Below are 22,127 nucleotides of genomic sequence, written 5' to 3'. Positions count from 1 at the left end.
AAAACAAACTATTTTAAAGTAAAAACCAAAACGGGAACAAATAGAATATTTCAAATAAAGAACAAGTAAATTTAAATCACCAAACTGCCCAGTAACTCAATGGGAACTATGGGCCTGCTTTTGGCTAATGAGATGGTCCAATGTCCGGTTTAGTTATAGTGCTTTGGACTTTCTTCCTACTTCTGGCTATTATTTTACACTGTTTTCAGAGCCGTAACGCGTGCATCCCGCGTCATCGGAAGTAGTACTGTACATGAGCGATGCAGCGCTTTGCGGCACCGCCACATATAGCGCTCCTCCGAATGAAAGAGATGCCCCTTCCGGAAGTCCGGATAAATGTCCTCAGGGGGCCGTATGTGGTCCCGCGGGCCGTAATTTGGGGACCCCTGGTTTAGAGTAATAGCGTTTAGAGTACAGAGTTTAGTGAAATAGAGTTTAGAGTATAGAGTATATGAGTAAGAGAAAGTGGTATGAGTGAGGTTAATCGCATTAGATTTTATTGATGGAGACTGAATGTGCATCTTATGTGTACCTTATCTCGCTCGCCATTATTGTTCGTGTTCACCATCTAATAAGACTTGAAACAAACGCACACACCAATAAATCTATAAAGATAAACATCATCAAATAACGGTCAATGTATTAGTATCGGTTGTGATAGGAGAGGGGGCCGGCAAAGAATCTTGTGGCGTATGACTTGGGGCCGCCACAAAACTGTTCAAAAGCACGCATGCGCGCACGTACAACACCAACTCCCGTACTCGTAACTACAAAAAAAAAAGACATCAACATTTTATCTGTTAATTAACTAGAAGATATTGTGTTGTTTTGTAAGAAGTTCTCTTGTAGCTAGTAGTGCTAGATAGATATACTCGTTGCTGCAGCTGATGTAGTTCGTAGTATTGTTGTTGGTTGTATAGAAATCTATAATTCGTGTTCCGTGTGCTGTTAAAACTAATCATTATTTCTTATTAGGTTAATTTATTTTTCTATTCTTACTTTATTTTTATCATTATTCTACTCTATTTACAAAATTACTTTTCTATAAATCGTTATCTATTTAATGGAAACTTTATTTTTGATTTGGTTTTACTTTTACTTCCCGTCACTGCACTACGTAAGAGGAAGTACTGCAACCAAGTCAAACTTTCCAATTTATTCACCGGAAGTTACCGATTTGGCCGCGGCAGATCTCAAGCAGAGCTAAAGGCGATATTCTTGGAGATGGAAGCAGCGGCCAAAGAGTTTGGATTGGAGGTTAACTGCCAGAAAACCCAATATTTGGTTGTATAACAAGAAAGAGAAGGATATTTCGGAACCTACGGGTGGGGGTAATGTAGCTTTGAAGGAGTAAGGAATTTCAAATATTTGGGTTCAGTGATAACCTCTAAAAACGAAGTGAACAGAAGATATTGCTGCAAGAATGGCTGCTGGAAAAACTGAAAAATATATTCCCAATGGTTAATATGAGGAATTTATAGTAAAGTATGTTAGGCGGTTATAGGCTAGACCCGCAAAGCTAAGATGTATTGCGGTTCTAGTCTATATTCCCAATGGTTAATATGAGAGATATATAGTAAAGTATGTTAGGCGGTTATAGGCTAGACCCGCAGAGCTAAGATGTATTGTTGGTTATTGGGTTCGATTTCCCCGGTCTAAGCCTTGGAGTTGCTTACGAGCTCTTCAAACGGTGTTTAGAACGTAAAAAAAATGTGTCAAGAGCAGCAAAAAAATAAGGCTTTCTTAAGACAGTGCTGGAGGCCGATTGTCACCTATGGCACGTGAAACGTGGGTTTTGGACCCGAGCAGATGAGCAAAGGATACGGTAGGTATTTTTGGTCCTGTGTGGGGACAGAAGAAAAGGCTTCAGAATCTCAGGACGAACCAAGAAGTGGCTGAACTGTTGCAGGTGAACCTGATATTGTGTCTTGCAAAAAAAAAGGCAGGAACACTGTGCAATGGTCGGTACACCACATACACCGAATGGAGGATATAAGGGCTCCAAAAAGAGAACATTGTATGGGCATCCTGGCGGGAGAAGGCTCCCGAGGCAGACCAAGGTTCTGAGATGGCTGAGAGACGGGGAGGAGGATATTGAGGCGGTCAGCCCTGTAAGGTTGGTGATCGGCTGCGAGGGATCGTGAACGATGGAAAGCTGTTGTTGCTGAGGTCCAGGCCCCCTTCATGGGGGTAGGGCCAGGGAGTAGTAGTAGTATCCGATTTGACGCATCCTGAGTCCCCAAAACTGGTTTAAACTGGTCGGCCCGTACGGGCTAGCATCCCACTCTGGAATATTAGTTCGTTTCCCTTTACTCCTTTAATTTTACAATTTACTTATGCTTTAATTTTTACCCTGGATCATTAGCTCTCCACTGGTGGGCCGAGAAATCCTTAGTCACCTTGAGCTGGAGTATTTGGGCCTAGAAACAGGTACATGAGAAAAATCAATGGGGAAGTCACGATACATCTTCGAGGTGGTAATTTTTTAAAATATGAATTTTTACGATTAAGTTTAACCTCCATGGAAACTAATGAGCTGACAGACAGGGTCATCCTCTCCGAGCAAGGATACCCTCAAAGCACTGAACACTTGTATTATCCAGCTTCAGAATGTCACGCTAAACGCTTTAGCTAACCCAAGGATCTGGATAAAGAGAATTACAGTTGCTCTTTTAGTGGTTAACAGGGCACAGCGCCAAAACCCCTTTTTTGTGGAGCTTTTAATCTTTCTGCGAGATTTTCGACGGTTCTTTTTTCATCCCAAAGAAGCGGATGAGGTAGGAAGTCCCTGGTCTGAGATAAACAAAGATCTGGCTGGACAAGTATAGCGGCGATATACCAGTAAAACGCCTGCCCAGAACTGTCAACTCCGAGGGCACCTGCGAAAGCTACGTCTAAGACGCAATGGTACCTGCAGATTAAAGGAAGCCAAGATCCCTGGGAGATGCTGCGGCAGAACACACCGTCCTTGGAAACCTCATGAATTCTTCCAGTACAATTTTCTTTTTCATTTGGTAATGTTACCAACACATTAATTTTAGTTTAATTAATTAATTTACTTTTCAATTATTTTTTTAATTTCAATCTTATATTTCAGTGTAAAAATTTCAGTTGAAAAGTTTCACCAGAAAATTTTATTACTATTTTAATATTCTCATTGAAAAAGAAAACATTAAGATTATCAATTACAACTACTACCACAAAAACAGATGAGTAAAAACAATCAAGTATGCCCAAACACAGGGGGCTACCTCATCTCACGATACTCGAGCTTCTATCGTCTATTATTAATTATCATTATCATAGATTTTATCCGCCCGTAGAATACGCATTTTTTATCGCATGACCGGTTTCGGACTTACACCCATCACCAGACAGGTATAATAGTCAGTTTGGTGTAATGATTCCAATTTCAGTTAAGTTTTCGTCTCGCGCTATACACTTTGACGCTAGATAACAATTTTCCATCCAGCATGCGGGGACCTAACCACATTTATTTCTTCAATGTATTTTATTATTCTTATTAATTTTTTTTTTTTGGCGCATCAACAGCTGAGGTTATTAGCGCCCGGAGCTTTTTTCAGTGCACTGCCGGCCTCCGGACAGTGTTCTCTCGTTACAGACAACACTGTCCATCACCGGACAGTGAGCTGTAAGAAGCTCCTAGGAAGAGAAAATCTAAGAGTCAGCTGCTGGATTCGAACCCGGGACCTCCGCGTGGGAGTCCAGTACTATTAATATTGTTATTATTATTATTATTATTATTATTATTTACTAATACATTGAATTCCTGTTTCCTTTTAATTAATTCCGTCACGAAGATACAAAAAGGTTGTCGTCAAAAAAATTGTGCGAAAAAGCCTAAAAGGGTATCGAAAAGCAGTCAAGATTTTTCTTCTTTTGCAAGACATATAGGAGATGATAAAACCCGGAAATGGCACTTCAGGCACCTGTTGGACTTTGATGGATAGTTAAATAGAGTGATTAAATTTTCCAGATGATTACGAGGTGTAAGAGTAGGTAAAATAAGTAGAAATTTGAAAATATGTTGGAAGCATACTTTTTAGATTTTCTTAAAATTTCTGAAACCATTGCCAAAAAAAAAAGAAAAAAAATCCATTGAATGGTTGTGTTTCTTAAGACTGGAAAACTGGGGGAAAATTAAACGCTCTACTTGTAACAGGAAGCCAAGAAACTAAAAGAAAAGATGGGGAAGTGCTGCAAAGCGAAAAAGGTTTTTACTCTAAATCTCTTTGGCGCTGATCTCCGTGTCCAATTCTAGTGGAAGGAATGTGATGACCGTTAAGTAGAGACAGCGTAGAGACAGCGGGGCAGGGCGGGGGGGAGAAGATCTGGTAGCTGTAGACATCATTAGCTCCCAGAGTATGGAGCGATGGTGGCAGTGGAGGCGGTGATAGAGGAGGAGAAGACGGCGATCAACTAACGGTGCGACGGTGGCTGACAAATAATGATTACTGGTCAGTCGTGCGACTACCTTACCCGCAAAGGACTGTCCCAAGGTGCAATTACTGGTGACAAATATGCGCAACTAACGCTAAATCATTTCACTATACTCTACTTATTTATAGATAAAGCTCCCCGGACTATATTCAAAAGGGAAAAAACAATTAGTAGAGTGCAATCTGCACGAGAAATAGTGACAATTGCAGTTGCATGAAACAGAGAGAAAATAATAATGATTTGGCGAGAATACTCACACGACTTCCTACTGCAATGCTTGAGCTGTTCACTTCCGGCAACTTGGGGAATTTACTCCTCCAAAATACCCAATATCTTGGCGACTTAGGTAAAATAAGGAACATGTACACATTTTGTACATACGTATAATAATTTTTCCTTTCTTCACTAAAACTGAGATCCACAATCTTGTAAGGAGTGGGGAGCTACCCTGCCTGAGTTTAATCGTTTAATTTTAAAGCAACCGGAAAAAAAACAAAAAAAGCTTCCAGTTGAAATCCAGGAGCCTTAGAAATTTGTAGGAAATCAGGAATGAATGATTCCTTTTTTTTTCTTTTCTATAATCAGCTGTTCACAAGTTTATATCTAATCAATTTTTTTTCCAGGAACAAAAGGTGTCCTGACCATGAAGAAGGAAATGATCAAGGGAATAATCCATGGTGAAGAGAAACGTAAAGGACATGCGACCAGGACTTCAGAGCACAATCGACATAAGGAAATACCTACACGTTAGTTATTTTTAGACAGATATTTAACTATTTTCTAGTTATGGATTATTAACTTTTTTTTAAAAAAAAAAAGAAAAATAAAGGTATGCTTAATCTCTAAAGTACCATTTCTGTATAAAGTACGATCTTACTGCTTAAATAGGGTGAACCAGTAAGTATTGTCCATAGGCCTGCTGTGTGTAGTACATCTAAAGTGGACTTCAAAGACATATTGGCCAACTTCATATTTTCCTCTGTTCTTGAATGACATCACTTTAATTTTTTTTTTTTTTTCCTAAAATCATTACTTTTATTCCAATAAAAATGCTTATTACTCAGAAAGTTTTTAGTCCGAATTCGATTCTTGTTGACACGGTTAGAAAGACAGATAGATTTTTTTCTAAAAATTGACACCATTTCGTAGCATAAGTTATTCTCCAAACAGCCTCAATCTTCCTCCTGGATACTGGAAAAATAAAAGTAATAGAAAATTTTTGAAGAAAACTCATTAGGCCCTTATGTGACCATTATCAGACCCTAGGTGCTGGGCACTTTTCTATAAAAGTTTCCTTGTTTAATGGGCTTTCAAAACGGTATATCATTTTCCAGGATTCCTTTTTATCTTCGTAACGAGAAATTACGTTTGTTTTTGCAAAGAAAACGTGTTCACGAGCACCACAACAGTGTTAGTTTATCAAGTTGTTTAATTCATTGAAAACTCTTTTTGATGGACCAGTAGTCAATTTTTAAAGTAGATTGTCTTAAAATAAGGAAGTCAAAGGTTACAAATTGCACTTTAAAAAAAAATTCTGATCTCACTGAAATATTTGAGAAAATGTTAGGAAATATTTTAAACAAGAACTATTTTTATAAACCAAAATTCATATGTACTTACTCCAAATTACAATTTCACACACAACTACACTGTTGAAAAAGAAAAGAATGTGAATAAACCTTAACCCTTTTTTTTAAGGGCAATTTGTTGTAAACCTTGGAATTGTTGTTTAAAAAAAAAGTCGTGCGAGTGTTCACGTAACGTGATTATTTTACGAGCGACGAACAAACATATAATTTTCACCGTTTTAATAAATCATACAATTCAATTGTTAGTTCCCTGCTTTTAAATATCAGCTGTTGAAATACCAAAGCCTTCTTAATTAATTTTGTATCTAAAAAGAATATATGATTTTATTTAAATTTATTATTATTTTTTTGTTTTGTTTCCGCTGAGCTATCAGCTGGAATAGTTGGGTAACGAAGCATACCGAATTCATATATATCTTCTTATACCGATATCTGCTTCTGATGTAGAAGGAGCCGAGGGGATATCTTCAGATATGAATATCTCCATGGTAACACGATATACTTCTTAGCATATCTGCCCTCAGGGCTTCGCATAACATGAATACATTTCGTGCAGATCCCCCGGGCAGTCTTCTAAACACCAAGGAGGGAACAAAATAAAATAAAACCTGGAAGAAAAGGAATATATATATATATATATATATATATATATATAATTAATAAAAATATAATATGTAAAAATAAACTTGAGTATTAAGTCGACTTTCCCCTCAAAGCGGTTTACGTAATTAAATTAATAACAAATTTTACTCTGGTTCACTTTAATGGTACAATTTTTAGAAAAATCCACTTCCTTTTAAATTATTAATCCACTTCCTTTTTGTAAAATATTTAATCCTTACTCCAAATTTAAGAGGAATGAGTGCATACATTTATACAGAAAATATAAATGTGATACATGATATAAATGATATAAACGATATACGTAAATAGAAATGATATACGTACATATCTAAGACAGAAAACAGTTTAAATTTTCAAAACAGACACGAACAATTTAAACAACATATACGCAAACTTGCTACAAAATACTTGTGACAATTGGCAACACTGACTTCCTCCACAACCTAACACATATCACACACAGACCGATCACACTCAGTCCATGAACAGACAAGACAGAAGACACACCAACCCTGTAATGTAAAAATATTACTTGCTAAACTAGGTAAAATAGTTTTTTGTAAATTTCGTTTTATTATATACATTCATTTTAATAGAATCATTGTTAACAAACTGTAAACATGTTCCACAGCCCTGAAGATGATCTAGTCCCTAGGTCGAAAGCTCGGCAGAATAAATTTTACTCGACTGAAATGGCAATTATTTTTTTCATCCTATTGAAACTATGAATCAGTCACCAAAAAAGAATGAACAACAAGAAAATATAAAAATGACAATATCGTGGCCAACTGTAAAATTGACAATACCTTGGCAAACTCTAAAATTGACAATATCACGGGCAAACTCTAAAATTGACAATATCACGGTCAAACTCTAAAATTGACAATATCACGGGCAAACTCTAAAATTGACAATATCACGGGCAAACTCTAAAATTGACAATATCACGGGCAAACTCTAAAATTGACAATATCACGGGCTAACTCTAAAATTGACAATATCGCAGTTTTTGCCTTCCCCTCCTTAAGTTTAAAATAGTATAAAAAGTAGAGTACCTGAAAAAATGCCTCTAAAATCTTGCAGAATATTGAAATTACAAGTTTATTACTATTCTATATTACTGTTTTGTATCGTAATTACTGGTATATACTACCAAAAACATTATTCATTAAGATTCCAAGGTTTTATATAATAATATTATTATAAATAATAGAAGAGTAAATAATAAAATAGAAAGTTTAATGATATTAAAAATAGCCGAAAAATAAAACAATGACGTAATGTCAAGGCTGCCACGATGTGCACGATTTGAAAAGTTTGTCTCGTTTTCACAATCAAATCACCGTCACCATGGTAACCGAGAAATTTTTTGTATACATAAAAATATAGTTTCCTGTAGCCTCTTCTTTTTTGATACGGTGAATTGTATTCGTCCATATTATTATTATTAATGATTTCTCTTGAGTTTTATTGTAAGCATTGTCTTACAATGATTACAATAGTCCTAGATAATCGATAGTTTGTACATTTTCACTTTTGTCCTTTATGCACTATCGATGGCTAAATCAAATTAAAGAAACTAAATTACTATTGTTTATAGTTTTACTGTTTTGTAATTTTACAATTACTTTCTCTTTCCTGTAAGAGCAAAGTAAAAGCCGATGGTGGTAAACCGGAATTATATAGTCTGTTGTGTTTCCTGAGTTGACGTAATTAATTTTTCTTGAAGCTCAAAATTTTGGTACTTAAAAATAGATGTTCACTCTAAAGCTCCTATGAATACTTAAAATCTTTTTTAAAAAAAAACAAAACTAAAATAATCTATTCCATGACATACTACTTCCGGTCTACCATATTTTCAGTAAATTTAGAATGTGTATTTCCGATTTAAAGTACAGTTTATAAATCCACACGCTAAGAATTAATTATGTTTTGATGTCATCGAGTTTAACCAGTTAAGCGTGGAATTTAGTTTTTTAAAACCCCCCCACAGTGTGTGCGGAATTAAAATCAGATAATGACGTGTATACATGACGTCGAACGCAGGGCAAAACAACCAAAAAAGGTTTACAATAGTCGTAATAGTCACAGTACTAGTGACTTTTTCTGCAATCTCTCTCTGGGGCTTACAGATTACCAGAGCATTCTGTGCTCATTTAAAAAAAACTTGCACCGCTTCACGGATGCATTGCACTAGTTAACTAAGGGACGCAAGAGCTTTTACAAGGAAGAAAAGAGCTTTTTGAATTCTGTGCAAAATGAAATCATGTTCGTACTGGAGGTCTGAATCACTATCTAAGAGGTAAAAACGGGCATTGCACAAGGGTTGAGAGCTTCTATTTGTGTGCGTAATTCCCCAATCTCTAATGCGGAGACCAAACATGTACCAACCACTTATCATTTGGCTGGCTTCCTCCACCTCCCTCCGTACAAAAATACTTGGCAGTTCTATTGGTAAGATAAAGGAAACAACCCACCAAATAATATTCTTATTGTATTTTATTAAAATTTCGAGTTTTTATAGTTAATGGCAATTTTTTATATTTTTCACAACAAGTATACACGTCGAACGCATCGTGATAGAGGATTTGGTTTGACGTGTATACACACGTCAAGCACGCTTAACTGGTTAAGAATATGTACGAGTTATAACTTGGAGATTACTTTACTTCCGGCAGCTTTAATAGTACTGAATTTTGCTTTAATAAAAAAAAAAAAATACTTCTTCTAATTTTACACATCATTGAACTAACACTCGCTTGCCATTCATCTGAATGAATCGTTCAGTATAGTTCACGATTAAGGGTCAAGGACGTCTAGAGTCGTCTTCAATATCGTTCTTCAATTTTTTTTCGTTTTTTATTACTTTTAAATTACTGTTTATTTTATTTTTCTGTCAAAAATAAAATAAAATAACATTGTGATTGAAAGGGGGATAATTTTCCATTTTCATGGCTTTTAAATAAAAATTTTCCTGTGGGGGAAAAAAAAGAAAAAAGCTTTTCTATTGATTTCTTCAATTGAAAAGTTTTGTTCAATCAGTTCTAAACTTTGTAAGGAAACTCAAAACATTCACTTCCGGTGGCCGGGGGAAGTGGTAATAAAGACAATTTTTTTTATACGATCAGCTTCGCATTTACTTCGCAGAGAAATAATTTACGAGAAATAACAATAAGTAACAACTTCAGAGAATTTATTATTTTATTTATTTATTTTTTGAGATTAGACCACAATTTTGAGATACCTCGTTAAATCGTAATCGTAATCGTATTCCAATTTTAAGTTTTAATAAAATACGTAAAAGTCAATTTAGCAACTTCCGGTCACCTGATTTTCCACAAATTTAGTAATTCAGTCCCCCTTCCCCACCTTATAAATCTTATTAATATTTTATTTGTAGCAAGCCAGTACAATAAAACGGTAGGTACCTAATTAATAAATTTTAGAGGCAATAAATAAAAAAAACCTGTATTAAAGCTGTATTAAATGTAGTTGTAATAATTTGAAAAATAAATACGACAAAAAGTAAAGTGAATTCAAGTTCAATTTAGCTGATCACAAAAATCAGCTAATAGAATCGATCTCATAAATCACTTTAATAAAAAAATTTCGATTTTTAACAATTATTTATTGCTCCCCTCAATGAAGTTTATTTATTTTCCTCAAATCGATATTCAAAACATAAATCATGAGAAAAAAAAGTTATTTATATTTTGATTTGATTCTCATATAATCGATAAAAAATAGTAATTGCTTATGATATACAAAGAAATATGAGATTTTTAACGATCATCTTGGTGAGCAGACCTATCATCCTCCAATTTCCCATGGTAAATGAGTTTATATATATAAATTCTGAGCGTGTGTTACATATTTATAGACTGAATAAATTTTTTGGTGTATGTATATTTGCGAACTGGTTGCAGACAATAAATAGAATCTTCTTTAAGTTATTTTATTTATTTTTTTAAATTTATACAATACATTTTCAAAATACAAGGAAAATAGTTTACGTCATTGTCGAGAAAACCGGAACAATAAAAAGAAAGAATAATTCACTTACACGGCTTTTCTTTCAAAATATTTTCTTTTTTGTATATTGATTTTTCTTTTTTTTATTAATAATTTGTGAACACGAAAATTTCCGGAGAAAATTCAGGTTAACCGGATGTGCCTCTATAGTGAATCGATCTTCCTCCCCGCCTCCCTCTCAGTTTTAGGGACTTTTCTCTGTGATTTTTTTTTTTCTTCAAAACTTTCACAAAACTAGTTCTGCAACTATTTTGTTTTTTTTTTTTTCACCCAAATTATTTATCTGGGAAAACAGGGACTTTAAGGGCATTTCCAGGATAGGGCTGCCATCTTAGGTCTAATTTCAGAGTTACGTTTTGGACTGATCATCAATTAGATTGTTCGGTCGTGATCGGAGAGGTTCGGTCGTGATAGGAGACGTTCGTTCTTGATTGGAGACGTTCGGTTTTGATCGGAGACGTTCGGTCTTGATCGGAGACGTTCGGCCAGTTCGGCTGGCTATGACTTCGCGCTGGTCAGCCTATCGCCCGCGCGCGTACTGATGTACGCATCCACTTGTTGGACTTTCAGCTTTTCGTGTATATCTAAAACCTTATTCTTATTCTTTGAAGCTTTGTATATATTTTAACTTATTTTCTGTGTTATTCTGTGCCATTCTCTCGCTACAAAACTATCCCCTCTACCTTCTCTTAGACCACATGGTCACCTCCTTATCTATTGAGGGAGTCCGCTACTGACCAGCGTCCTGTACTGTGCTTGGTCTGCTGTATGTGCTTTTGAGCCTGCTGGTTTTACTGTGCTTCTTACCGCTTCTCTACGCTGCTACGCTTCGCTTCCGCCTTGGTGGTATACATGTACCATCACTCGATTGACATCAAGGGACATCACCCCAATTATTCTACGCTTTGCGGGCCACTCCGTGGACCCACTTCTGGTGTAAGGTTCGTTCTCTCCTTACGCCTTTCCTGAGAGATTTCCCCCTTCCTCCACGCTACGCTTAACCCACAGCACAGACACGCACATACAGTTACCATTTCCACTTACTTGGCATTCGCCTATATACCTCTAGCACTGCGCTTCAGGAGCTTCACTTCCGGCCGCAAGGGTAAGTGTTACTCATTCCTACCTCAGCTCTACTCTCTATGTCGTTTGAAAAGTCCGTGCAAAGTCACAGAGATAGCACCACTGGCGCGTATCGAGGTTATGTTTAGTTAGTAGCATCTCTTGGAAGAACACACACCACGTTTCAGCCAGATCGGTCTATTTCTTTGTGTTTGGCATTCGTTTGAATCGAGGAAGTCGAGTGATTTTCAAAAAATGGACGAAAAAGAATTTCGTGTGTTGATTAAACACTACTTTATGAAAAGCAAAACGCCTCAGGAGACTAAAGAGAAGCTTGATAAACATTATGGTGACTCTGCACCTTCGATTAGAACAGTTAATAAGTGGTTTCAAAATTTTCGGAGTGGCCATATGGGCACAAGTGACGCTGAACGTTCTGGACGCCCTGTTGAGGTTACTACTCCAGAAATCATTGATAAAATCCATGATATGGTGATGGATGACAGAAGAGTGAAGGTGCGTGAGATTGCTAGTGCTGTGGGCATCTCGAATGAACGGGTACATAATATTTTGCATCAACATTTGGACATGACAAAGCTATCCGCAAGATAGGTGCCGCGATTGCTCACGCTTGACCAAAAACGAAATCGTGTGAAGTGTTGCAAGGACGGTTTGCAGCTGTTCCAGAAGAATCCGCATGACTTTAAGCGTCGTTTCGTCACTGTGGATGAAACATGGATACATCACTACACTCCTGAGACCAAAGAACAATCTAAACAATGGGTTACCAAGGGGGAATCTGCGCCAAAAAAGGCGAAGACCGTTCCTTCGGCCGGAAAGATTATGGCGACTGTCTTTTGGGATTCGCAAGGAATAATCCTCATCGACTATCTGGAAAAGGGTAAAACTATTACAGGTGCATATTATTCATCGTTATTGGACCGTTTAAAAACCGAGCTGCAAGAAAAACGCCCACGATTGGCCCACAAAAAAGTCCTTTTCCATCACGACAACGCACCAGCTCACACCTCAGCAGTTGTGGTCGCAAAATTAATGGAAATAGGGTTCCAACTCGTTTCACATCCCCCCTATTCTCCAGACTTGGCTCCCTCGGACTACTATTGGTTCCCCAATATGAAGAAATGGCTGGCGGGAAAAAAATTTTATTCAAACGAGGAGGTGATTGCAGAAACGAATGGCTATTTTTCAGACTTGGACAAATCCTATTATTCGGAAGGGATCAACAAACTAGAGTAGCGTTGGACGAAGTGTATAAGCCTAAAAGGAGACTATGTTGAAAAATAAAAAAGGTTTACCCCAAAAAATTAAGTAGTTTTTATTTTTGCACGGACTTTTCAAACGACCCTCGTATATTTGCATGTATTTAATTGTGAACTATTCACGATTATTGTAACCCGCTTCGCCACTTCCGCTTTTCATCCGCAGGCGCTTCGCCTCAGGGTGTCAACGGTCACGCGCTGACATAGATATTTAAAAATATGTTACCAAAAAAAAAAAAAATTAACGGGTTTCCAAAAATGGTACCCACAAAGTGAACATGCACAGACTTGCATTCGACTAATTTTTTGTTTTGTTTTATTTTTGGGCAGAAAATTTAAGTTTCAAAGAAAATTTTAATGACGTAATAGGAGGCGTTCGTTGTTAGTGTGAAGACCAAAAAACAAAAAGCAAAAAACAAGTTCAGGAAATTCCAGTCGCTAAATTGGCGTAAAACTTGATATGACTTGGCGCTGAGCTTGCTTATAGTTTCCAAGTCGGTTGATTCTTTTTCACTAAAATAACTTTAGTTTTTCTTCTTTTTTTTTTTCTTAGTTATTTTCTCCATCTTGGGCATTTTATCTTCTTTATTCTGTTCTGAGTTGGAGTTATCTTATCCTCTACGTTGTCATTCCTTGTAATCATGCTCACCACAAAGATAAAAGACTGGTTCTTTAATAAAGACAGATTTGTTAGTTAAAGAAGTATACTTTAATATGACATGATGTAAAGTCGACGGGTCCTTCGCATTCACCCTCTCTCTCACAATATATATATATCGCTATCTCTCTCTCACACACACACACACAAACAAACACCAAAACTTGCTCATTTACTAACACTTACATACACATTTTGACGCACCTAAATTCGCAGCATTGACGCACCTTGATTTCATTAGAACTAAAGTCAACTTTTGTAATCGAATATCATAATTTTAATTTAAAAAAAAAAAAACTTGATCAACGACAGCTGATATTCGATCCCCCGCCTGATTACAATGATAAATCTCTACAATTTACCAATCTAGAAAAAAGTTCCTTCAAGGAACAGGTGTTACAAGTAGATCATTGAAAATTATCCAGTGCTTCTCAATGTATTGGGTCACGAAACAATTTTAGAGGGGTCGCGGAAATATATTGAACACTGATAAATTAATTAACCTTATTAACATTTTAGTAACCAGTAATTTTTTTGATTCACTTCAGTAACAGGCGAACATTCAGCAAGTAGTGGGGATATATGTTGTAAAGATCCAAACAAAAATACCATGCAAATGAAGTATAAGGTTGTTGTTCTGTGACAGTTCATTTTTCAATGGAGTTTAGGTTTCGCCCAAATACATCGATTGTCTATCCCGATTATCTATCAAATACTGGCAAATGCTAAGGGCTATAAAGTTCCAAGTTAAATACACATTAAACCATCTTTATTTCTTTAAGATTTATTTTAGGTGAATTTGTACTCCAAATATGGATAAGTGGCTAAATCAAGCAAAGAAATGTGCATCCGAAAAGGAAGAATCGGAAACGATTTCGATTAAACACAATAACTATTCTTACTAAAACAATGCGATTCATACCAGTTATGCATCTAGCTATTCTCTACATTTTGGTAAAGAAATCATTGTTTTCCTATAACTAGTAAAGAAGATATAAAGGTTGTAAGTTTGAACGTATTTGAAAACCAAGAAAATTTAACGCTCCATAACTCAATAACTATTAATACTAAAACAATCCAAATTATGCCAGTTATAGAGCTAACTATTCTCTATATTTCTGTAAAGAAATCATGGTTTTCTCATAAGTATATAAATAGATATGAAGGTTTAAAGTTAGAACGTATTTGAAAACCACGAAAATATAACCTTCCACATCTCAATAACTGTTAATACTAAAACAATTCGATTCATGCCAGTTATAGAGCTAACTATTCTCTACATTTCGGAAAAGGAATAATTGTTTTCCCGTAAATATTTAAAGAGATATGAAGGTTTAAAATTTGAACGTATTTGTAAACCACGAAAATATAACCTTCCACATCTCAATAACTGTTAATACTAAAACAATTCGATCCATGCCAGTTATAGAGCTAACTATTCTCTACATTTCGGAAAAGGAATAATTGTTTTCCCGTAAATATTTAAAGAGATATGAAGGTTTAAAATTTGAACGTATTTGTAAACCACGAAAATATAACCTTCCACATCTCAATAACTGTTAATACTAAAACAATGCGATTAAGGTCTGTTATAGAGCTAAGTATTCTCTACATTTCTGTAAAGAAATCATTGTTTCTCATAAGTATTTAAAGAGATATGAAGGTTTGAAATTAGAACGTATTTGAAAACAACGAAAATTACACCTTCTATATCTCAATAACCATTTATAGTAAAACAATGCGATTTATGCCTGTTATAGAGCTAACTATTCTTTACATTTCTGTAAAGAAATCATTGTTATCCCATAATTATTTAAAGAGATATAAAGGTTTCAATTTTTAACATATTTAAAACCACGAAAATTTAACCTTCTATATCTCAATAACCATTTATAGTAAAACAATGCGATTTATGCCAGTTATACAGCTAACATTTCTCTACATTTTGGTATTTGCCATATTCAGAATAGTCTCCTTTTTTCTAGCAGTAAGTGGCTAATTTTTGAATACCGCTCGTATCGTTTGAGTTCTTTTACTGGTGGCGTATGTAGGTGTGTTCTGGGAAACCATAACCATAAAACAGGCGTTCAGTAACATTGGAAATTGCTTTATTTTGTGTAATGCTTATCACGTGAAATCACGTAGCAGGGATGATAGTGGTGGATGGATGTAGGGTGGGAGAAATTAGATCATTTAAATTAAAAAATCATTTGAATGATTTAATTATGTCCATCACTCTTTTTCGAAGGATGTCTGATGAAGTTAAAAAAGTTGATATCATAATTTTTTTTTTTCAAGGACGTTAAAAGGGAATGATTGATAACCAGCCGTGACTGACTTAGAAGAGCGAATAACAAAAAAGAGAATCCAAAAACCGTTTTAGAAAGAAAGAATTGATTCATACAGCATTACAAAAAAAGATCACTCGGCTAAGTGAATTGTAAGCGAACAGATTGACCAAGGGTGGCAACACTGATGACTTTTTGATTGATAGCACTTCCGGTTTAAAAGCTGACTGGTCTGTCTGTCTGTCAGTTAGTGTATGGCGAGTGGCCATAGAGATAGATGGATGGCTGTAGACAGAGAGAGATTGAGTGAGAGGATGATCTCTTTGTTAATTACATATATGATGGCTCACATCTCGTGCTTTGCGATATAATGTAACCAGTTCTCTTCTTTACACTAATAACAAGAGTAATTAGGGGATTCGAAATGGTATAATTATTCTCTATCCTTTACTCTCGCTAATGTCTCTATTCAGAGGAAATTGAGGTTCTAATAAGACGGATCTGGTCAAGGAAGTGTGGTGGAGATTAGGTGCGAAACTTTAGGGTTGCAAATCTAATCTGGACAACTCAAAAATGTTAAGGTGATCATTGTGCTAACTTATCGGAATCAATTAAAAATATCGATTCTTAACAACCAGAAAATTTTATTACTATTTTAATATTCTCATTGAAAAAGAAAACATTAAGATTATCAATTACAACTACTACCACAAAAACAGATGAGTAAAAACAATCAAGTATGCCCAAACACAGGGGGCTACCTCATCTCACGATACTCGAGCTTCTATCGTCTATTATTAATTATCATTATCATAGATTTTATCCGCCCGTAGAATACGCATTGTTTATCGCATGACCGGTTTCGGACTTACACCCATCACCAGAGAGGTATATTAGTCAGTTTGGTGTAATGATTCCAATTTCAGTTATGTTTTCGTCTCGCGCTATTCACTTTGACGCTAGATAACAATTTTCCATCCAGCATGCGGGGACCTAACCACATTTATTTCTTCAATGTATTTTATTATTCTTATTATTTATTTTTTTTTTTTTGGCGCGTCAACATCTAAGGTTATTAGCGCCCGGAGCTTTTTTCAGTGCACTGCCGGCCTCCGGACAGTGTTCTCTCGTTACATGCAACACTGTCCATCACCGGCTGGATTCGAACCCGGGACCTCCGCTTGGGAATCCAGTACACTAACCTCACAGCTAATTCCATCCCTATTATTATTATTATTATTACTTCATTATTTACAGTTATTTTCCACCACTGTTCATCAAGTTCTTGGAGCCGCCATCTTTAAAGAGGCCACCCAAATTGAACTCACACTGGTTCACACTAGTGGGAAAAGAAAAGAGAATGAATCTTGGATAGTACTAGATTTATTTAACCATTACCACAATCTAATTATATCCGGTATGAATCAGTGTTTACAACTAATCTGTTTTGCACTAACTTCCTTTCTGTTTTGGTCTGAACGTCCTTCAGGAGTCTCTCTCGCTCTCTCCTTAGTCTACATCCCACTAATCCAGAGAGATCCTCTTTCCCATTGTTTGTCTAGTATTTTAGTTTCCCTTCAACTTTTTTTCCCCCTTTAATTTCCTTCAAAATGGCGTCCTGTTCCCATCTACATTGTTAATTGTTCGTAAATTTTTATGAGCACTGTAAGTACACCTACTTTTTAAGATCTTAAAATAAACTGTAAACAAAAAATAATAACAAGAGAGTAGTTGATGATTTATCAAATGAAATTCTGTAAGATTTGAAGTTTGCTTTTGATTTCTTTTGTGTTACCGAAATGTGAATAAACTCGAGTGTATCCCTGATTGTCTAGTCCAGGGGGTCGCCAAACTTTTTTTGATCACAGACCACCCCTATATAATTTTTCGAAATCTCCATCGACCCCCCCCCCCCCATAAAAGTAATTTTAATTAAAAATAAAAGGCTATTCGCCGAGGCTGACTGCAGAATTAATCCGTCAAGGCCGCGTGGGGCTATAAAGGATAATTGTAGGCCTATTAACTGGGCCACTGCAGGCTCAGGAAACACATGCATCGCTTGGGCCTGGCAGATGAGATAGCCTCTGTAGGTTCTGGTCAGAAAGAGGAGGAGGAAACAGCACTGCACGTGTTGTGTCAGTGTGAGGGGCTCGTGTGGCTAAGGATGTTACTTCTCGGGGGAGGGAAAAACCAAGGCCCTGAGAGCTTTACCCAGGGAGTCGCTCTCCAGAATTAAGATTCTCAATTAAACGGACAGGTCTGGAGGGTCATGCTCTAAAGTTGGGGAGCCACAATAGGTCCATAGGGGTCGCAGTGGCGTAGGCCTTGAGGCCGCCCTAGTTTAATCTATCTATCTATCTAATTTTTTTTTTTTTTTTTTTTTTTTTTTTTTGCGCATCGACTGCTAAGGTCATTAGCGCCTATCTATCTAATTAAAAATAAAACTATCTATTAGAAATTAGGTACTGTGTTTGTACATTTATTTTATGATTTTAAACATTTTGTTAAAGTAATTTTACATTGTGTAACAAATAGTTTTATGAAAAATATCCTAATGTTGAAATTTAAATACCTTAATATTTATTAAATCATAAGTAATTATAAATAAGTAAAGTAACTACAGGTATTGCTTCTTAATTAATGAGATGGGTGTGCCTGGTGTTTCTTTGCAAGGTTCCGCTATATTGGGTTCGAAATTGTTTTTCCTTCGACCTCCAATAGACCCTATGGCTCAGATCGTCCCCTACTTTTGTTAAATAGACCTCTGGGGGTTCTATATAGACCACTTTGGCGACCTCTACTCTAGTCTTAGAGGGCAGTCCTGGAGTGAGCCATTGATCTGGAAGGGTTAGAAGTGTCCTGTGCCTCCGATGTATACTCGAGAGATCAAAAATAAAAATAAAATAAAAAATTAAACTCTTGCAAATATCTCAACTGACATACAAACTGGAATATCGTTTATAAATTATGCTAAATTTTTTTTTCCAGATTATGTAAATTTTATGATACAAACTTTTTAAAAACTACTTTATACTTTCTAAACCCCCCCAAAAAAATATGTCACGTAAATGTGAAATTTTATTCGCCATAAATTTTAATAATGGCCAATTAAATATTTGCACACAATACACTACACTTTCAAACTATTTATTTATTCAATAAAAGTTTACAGTAGTAACGTGTTAAGTTTACTGTAGTAATGTGTAAGTTTACTATAGTAAATCGTTTCCTTTATTACTAGTCTCGACATAAAAATCTACATAATGTAGATACAGCTATCTATTTTCCGTTCTTAGTTTAATGCATAGTGTTATTGCATTTACAGTATTTCGATCAAATTTAGAACACGAAGGATTATTGAAATCTGATCGATATTTTCTCTCTCTCTCACTCTCTCTCTCTCACAAATGTTTTCCATAATTTTGTGTATGATACGACTTCTCCTGATACTTAAACTGAAAAACTGTAACTATTAATTATTGTAACAGTAAAACTATAATTTAATCTGAAGTTTTCTTTGAACTTAGAAATATTTACTTTCTCTTACCCTTTTAAAGCAAGAGCTGTGATCGTGCCAAATTTTCTTTATCGATTTTTCCACCGGAAAATTGTTAAGTATATATTCCAGCTCAGAAAACAGGAAACAATCACCGGAACCACGATCATGGCGAAGAAAATACTTAAATTGGTACTGCCATTTTTGCTGGATAGTTTTTTCCATTATTTTGAGATATATTCAAAAAGGAAAACGTGAAAACTGATAGATAAACTTCCCAATTCCTTCCAGATCCACTTTTAGGAATACCAAGACAATGTTTGGCAACTTTTAGGTTCTAAAGATGCGTGGTTTCCACTACAGGGCTTGGGTGGTAAGTGATAGATTAGATTCTAATAGGGCGGCCCTCGAGGTCTACGCCACTGCGATCCCTTTTGATCTATTGTGGCTCCCAGCGCACTCTAAAGCTCACTCTCCAGACCTGTCCTTTTGATCAGACACTTAATGCTGGAGAGCGACTCTCTGGGTAAAGCTCTCAGTGCCTTGGTTTTTTCCTCCCCCCGAGAAGTGATATCCTTAGCCAGACAAGCCCCTCACACTGACACAACACCTTACAGTGCCGTTTCCTCCACTTCCTCCTGACACAGAACCTACAGAGGCTGTCATCCGCCAGGTCCATGATAGGTCGTGAGTATTTTACCTCTTTGGCTAGTGAAATTGGTGACGCAGCAACCCATGTTTGATAGTCTTAAGCCACCTCTATCTAATCTTTACTTACTTGTCGTGAGTCTGGTCCAGGTTAATTGACAATCCTTCACATCATCTCTTGGATCGTCCCAACCAACGTGTCCAAAAAAAAACGGCCTTTATCATCCACAGCCAGCTCATCATTAGCATAACCTAAACTTAGTAAGAGAAATATTGTACTAGAAGACTTTCAACTTTCTCCCAACTTTAAGACTTCAAATTTTAATAAATTCTAATTAATAATTACCACCTGTATTCTAAGACTATGCACCTGTACTGTTATCTGGATAATTTATTCTCATATCAACATATGATTTACACCACAACATATTATATAATTCGTACTACTTAACGCTAGGCTGAGTTTTTTAACTGTAAACTAACGGCACCTTCTGTATGTATGTATGTATATTTTTATATTCAGAAATATGTATACACTTAATTAGTCTAGTTAAAGGTTGGTAATTATTAACTGGTTAAATATTTTTAGCGCAGACAAAATTTCCATGAAAGGGGATATAATATTTTGTGCCCCATTTTGAGGGGGGAATTCATAGTTAAATCATTTATTGGGTCTTTGGGGGGGGGGGATGGACGACAATAGCGGAAATATTTTCTTTATAAGAAATTGAAAAAACTATGGATTTTTCTTTAAGTCTAAGAAAATTCTACGTAAAGTAGCGGAGAGTTCATATTTTGGTTTTCTGTTTTGATTTATATAAACGTTCGTATTTGTTTTTTATGGCCGGAAGTCGGAAGCTTTTCGTTAAAAAAACGTTTTTTCTAAGGCTATGTATTAATTGCAAGCACATTTTCGACCGGAAATACATATTTTGAGGTTCTCAGAGGTGCCCCCCATGGGACTCGAGCTTTTCACGAACTCAGCAAACCGGAAGACCCACTTTACTGAATTGTTTTGTTGGGTTTTTCTTGAGGAATGACTCTTACAATTTTTTTTTTTTAACTTGATGCATCATCAAGAGCATATGTTTTGGTTTATAGCTTAAACGTGGGAAACATTCCTCCCATTAAAACCCATTTAAGGGCACTTTTGGAGGCCGGATGTGGGCAGACTTGACTTTGAGGCGCTACTTCAGCCTAATATAATGTTTCATCACCTCTACAATATAAACTACAACTAAATATGCTTCTAATTTTGGTTGAGCGGAAGGATCATTTTATTGGATAGATTATTTTTAATTTACAGCAAGTTTTTTAAAAATAGCATGGATTGTAATTGTAGAAAATCGTGCCAATATTAAATATTTTACAAATTTTTTTTATTTAAACTTATCCGCTAAAATTTTGGCTCAATCTCATCACTTCCTGTTACCAAGAGAAAGTCCACGATTAGGAGTGAGCTGGGTGAGGTGGCAATTGAAGTAAAACAAATTGCAAAAAAAAAAAAAGTTCAAATAAAATGAGACTTTTAACCCACATTTACAACTTCCGTTCCGTTCTGTTAAACTAGAAGAAGATGGCCTAGAGAGCGCGGCTTAATCACATTTTGATTAACATATTTCCGGTTCTCAGCTCTCCAAAGATGTCTGACTGTTTGCGCGTCCATAGAGCAATTGCTATCGCTACTACAGGCAATTCGACTACTAAGTGATGGTGTATGCAAATCGACTACTGTAATACTAAGATACCACTTGAAATGCCACTTTGTGTATTCCCCTTTTAGAAAATCGATATTCCATCGATGTCAAATATTCATCTTTAAAACTCGTACCTGATTTTCTGTTACCTGTAATGCACGTAATTAAGTAAAAGATAAAAAGTAAAGTAATTGTCTATTTTTTGAGCAATCCGTCCAACTACCATATTAGGTGGTGGACGGAGGTGACTAGCAAACGTACTTTACTGTAAATTCCTCACATTAACCATTGG

The 22,127-nt window shown here is 35.9% G+C and overlaps 1 protein-coding gene across 1 annotated transcript in view; it reads left to right on the top strand.

The window, feature by feature from the left end:
- The window catches only part of LOC141454851 (calpain-11-like), a 150,408-nt gene that overhangs the window by 19,252 nt on the left and 109,029 nt on the right, over positions 1-22,127 (top strand). The window contains exon 2 of the mRNA XM_074129488.1: positions 5,085-5,207. Within this exon, the coding sequence (XP_073985589.1) occupies positions 5,085-5,207 (123 nt within the window). The remainder of the gene's footprint in view (positions 1-5,084; positions 5,208-22,127) is intronic.

Source organism: Rhodnius prolixus, unplaced genomic scaffold, assembly GCF_049639745.1.
Source record: "Rhodnius prolixus isolate KJV_2025 unplaced genomic scaffold, Rpr scaffold_15, whole genome shotgun sequence".
NCBI classification, from domain to species: Eukaryota; Metazoa; Arthropoda; class Insecta; order Hemiptera; family Reduviidae; genus Rhodnius; species Rhodnius prolixus.
Note: the sequence above shows the minus strand (reverse complement) of the source record. Positions and strands in the feature narration are given on the sequence as shown.